Below are 4,068 nucleotides of genomic sequence, written 5' to 3' on the forward strand. Positions count from 1 at the left end.
GAGTGGCGGCCGAAGCCATTGGCCGCCATCCCATCGTGGGGCAACCTCTCGCCCATCGTCGCGATTGGTAAAAGGGAAAAGAGGGGAGAAACGTCGGCGGCATCGGCGCACGGGGAGAGAGCTCGGTGGCTGTGTGCGGGGTGCGGCCACAGACGAGGGGGGCGCTGCTTATACAGCGGCCAGTGGATGAGCGTCGTGTGTATGCGTGGCGGAAGGTGGTGCGTCGTCGTGCCCGCGCCACGCGTGAGGAATCAATGGAAGGCTGACCAGCGGCAGCCTTATCATTGATTCCCCGCGGGAAACATAGGCAATAAGGATAACGAGGCGCGTGGGTCGCTGACTCGGTGGACCCGCCGTTATTTCACGCCAAAATCGATCGCCCCCGCGTCCCCGATAGCAGCGGCGCCAGTTGTGAATACCCAAGATTTGGCCAAACAAATTAGTAAATGTCTTCGTTCAACGGCACACAAGCCCACAACCCACACAGCGTGCCGGCTACATGCCTACAGCGAGTCCAACACCACATGCCACAGCCGATGGAAAACCCTATTTGCTGCTCTCTACGCCAAACAGTCGGGGTTCCGTACAAGCTATCGAGCCAGCGGACGCGCGTGGGCTGGCTTGTTAAGCGTTTCAAGTACGCCGGTTTTGGAAACCTTCTATGACCGTTCCTAGCCGGGGTTTTCCTTGTGAACCGGTTTTTTCTTTTTATATTTATTTTTCTTTCCTTTTTCGTTTTTTCTCTTTCTTTTTTCTGTCTTTTTTTCTTTCTTCTTTCTTTTTTTTCTTTTTTGTTCTTTTTTCAATGAATGTTTGCAGAAAATTTTGTAAAAAGTGAAATTTTCAGATTTTGTTCTTTTTTTTCAGAAAATTTTCCTGTTTTCAAATTTTTGTTCAGAAATTTCATAAAATATTTGAATGACAAAATTTTTTCGCTTATTTTCTAAAAAAGAGTTCATCTTTTAAAAAAAAATTCACAAACTAAAAAATGTTCTTTTAAGAAATATGTTCCCGCTTTCAAAATTTGTTCAAAAATTCTAAACATATTCATGTTTCAAAATTTGCTTGCAAATTCAAAATGTGTTCATGTATTTAAATTTTGTTCATGAATTAGAAAATGCTCTGGAATTTTAAAACATGTTCCCATTTTTGAAAATTGTTCAAGAAAATTTAGAAAAATCTGCGTGTTCTCATTTTGGAGTTTCCAAATTGTTCAGTTTCAAATTTTTGTCATTAAATTTCATAAAATGTTTGAGCGGTTCAAAACATGTTCCCGTTTACAAAAATTGTTACAATTTTAAAAAATGTGCACCTTTTCATTCTTTTCAGGAGTTTTGAAATTGTTCAGTTTCAAACTTATGTTCACAAATTTCAAAAAATGTTCGGGCAGTTCAAAACATGTTCCCTTTTTTCAAAAAAAATAAGAAATTTAAGAAATGTGCGTGTTTTTGTTTTTTTAGGAGTTTTGAAATTGTTTAGTTTCAAATTTTTGTTCACAAATTTCAAAAAATGTTTGGCCAGTCCAAAACATGTTCCCGTTTCCAAAAATTGTTCGCAATTTTCAAATACGTGCATGTATTCATTTTTTCAGCAGTTTCGAAATTGTTCAGTTTCAATTTTTCAAAAAATGTTCTTGTTTTCACATTTTTAAAATATATTCACATTTTCAAATTCTGTCTTGGAATTTAAAAAATGTTACTGACTTTTGCAAATATTTCAGTTTTTTTTTGCAAATCAGCAATTTGTCTGTGTGTCACAGATCACTTTGTTTTTTTTAATAAAAAATGCTTTTGAAATTCAAGGTATAATTTAAGCTTGGCGCTGCTGTAGGATCGGTGACGACTGCTAGCTCAACTGGTAGGACCACGTTAGGTATAGTGTCTCGCCGTCTTGGTCGTTCCCCAACCTAACCTAGCGCCAGTGGCGGCGGCGGCGGCGGTGTGGCCAGTACTGCAAGCAGCGGCCAAGGGCCAACGGAGCCGGCGACGGGCGACCAGCTTCCATTCTCCTTGTCGATGTCTTCTCTTAGTTCTATAATTCTCTTCCCCTAAGGCCCTAGGTCCTAGTCAGTTCCTAACTTCCTATGGCGTACAGATTAGAACGATCCAGACACTAGCTAGTTTGCTAGTTTGCTAGATTACAATTTTGGTATTTTAATGTAGTTTGCTGTAACAACTAGGTTGCTACTTGCTAGTACATCTAGTTTGCTAGAACGACCAGGTTGCTAGCACTACTAGTTTGCAAGATTGCAATTTGGGTATTTTAATCTATCAATTTTCAGAGGGTATAACAGTTTTGGTATATTGCTGATCTATTTTTTTTCTGACCTTGTATCATAGATGAAGAAGGATGTTAGCATATTTGCATTGTGGGAAAGAGCTTCGAAGGCAAAGAAAACAGCTTCCACATCTACTGATCTACATCAAATCCTTTGCTGGTTTGTAATCTTTCTTAAATGCTAGAGATATTGCCACAATGCCATTTTTTACTATTATGCATATATGGCAGCAGTACTGGCATATGGTCATTGGCTCATTGCCGTCGGTATTGATTTTGCCAGTAGCTACTGCTAGTTTTGAAAGGGTATTCTCTTCAATTAGCCATGTGAATAATAAACTAAGGAAAAAATGGGTGATGAATATTTGAACAATTGTTTGCTTACATTTGTTGAGAGATAATTTTTCAATCAAGTGAATGATGAAGATGTCATCAATCTTTTCCAAGAAGGCGACCGCAAAGTTATAATGTTAGAAGGATATCATCACGTTATCAATTAAAAGGTACTTATGTATTCATGCGTTATGGTTTGATACATTGAAATATTGCTATTGCCGTTATGCTAGTGTTGTTTTGTTCATATATTGCTAGTGTTGTGTTGTTTGATTCATATACTACATTTAGAGCAAAAAAATTGAATGAATACACAGCCTACATTTCCTGGCGCCGCCACTGGCCTCCGGGCGCCCCCCAGCGCGCCGGGTTCGGCCTGGGTCCGCCGGCGTCCAAACTGGCGGAAAACAGGCTCCTGGGGGCGTGACCGGGCCGATTATTGGGTGCTGGCGCTAAAAAAGCCTGGTGGGCCTGTTGGGGGCGCGGCTGGAGATGCTCTGAGCTGAAACAACGAGAGTTGTTCTATTGAGCAAGCTGCGTTTGAAGAGAGTCTCGCCATGTCGTCCAGCGCGTCTGCCTCCACCTCCGCCATCGTCGCCGACAAGGTAAGGTGCCACCATATTCTCAAGATCGATGGCTTTTTGGGCATGATCGCCCTAACCTGCGGGGAGTGTGTGACATCTTGCCCATTCACCATCGGAGACCATCTATGACGAATTAGGTGCGACATCGTCGTCTTCAAGAAGTCTCGCGCCCAAGAGGGACCGGCAGGGCCCGCTGCACCAAGGCCAGTCTCGGTGCTGCCATCCGACCTGAACCGCCACCTCGGCGACCTCCTCGAGACCGGGAAGGGCGCCGACGTGGTGTTTGAGGTCGCCGGCCACAAGTTCTCCGCGCACCGCTGGCTGCTCGCGGCCCGGTCGCCGGTCTTCAATGCGGAGCTCTTTGGTGCAATGAAGGAGAGCGACATCGCCGTCAGCGTGGTCCGCATCGGCGACATGGAGGCGGGGGTGTTCGAGGCTTTCCTCGGCTTCATGTACACCGGCTCGCTGCCGGAGATGGCAAAGGAGGAGGAAGACGCCATGTACCAGCATCTCCTTGTGGCCGCCGACAGGTATAACATGGAGAGGCTCAAGTTGATTTGCGAAGACAAGCTGTGCAAGAGAATTGATGGGAGCACCGTGGCCAACGTGTTGGCGTTGGCTGAGCTTCACCACCGCCGTGATCTCAAGGACGCATGCTACGAATTTCTCAGCACTCCTGCAAATCTTACGGAGGCCATGGCCACTGACGGTTCCGAGCATCTGAGCACAAGCTGCCCTTCTGTTGTCAAGGAGCTGATTGCCTTGTGCTCCGCACCTTAGTCCAGTGAAATACTGATCGATCAGCTTATGTGTCTGAACTTTGGAGGGGATGCCAGAAGACACTTCTGATATATAGTTGCCAAGTGCTGGATGC

At 44.5% G+C, this 4,068-nt stretch overlaps 1 protein-coding gene across 1 annotated transcript in view; it reads left to right on the forward strand.

Annotated features, from left to right (window-relative positions):
• Positions 1 to 3,974, forward strand: part of LOC119284131 (BTB/POZ and MATH domain-containing protein 1-like) — a 7,313-nt gene extending 3,339 nt beyond the window's left edge. The window contains exons 2-3 of the mRNA XM_037563388.1: positions 2,675 to 2,690; positions 3,332 to 3,974. Coding sequence (XP_037419285.1) covers positions 2,675 to 2,690; positions 3,332 to 3,974 — 659 coding nt within the window. The remainder of the gene's footprint in view (positions 1 to 2,674; positions 2,691 to 3,331) is intronic.
• Positions 3,975 to 4,068: the final 94 nt, after the last annotated feature.

This window comes from Triticum dicoccoides, chromosome 4A (genome assembly GCF_002162155.2).
Source record: "Triticum dicoccoides isolate Atlit2015 ecotype Zavitan chromosome 4A, WEW_v2.0, whole genome shotgun sequence".
Taxonomy (NCBI): Eukaryota; Viridiplantae; Streptophyta; class Magnoliopsida; order Poales; family Poaceae; genus Triticum; species Triticum dicoccoides.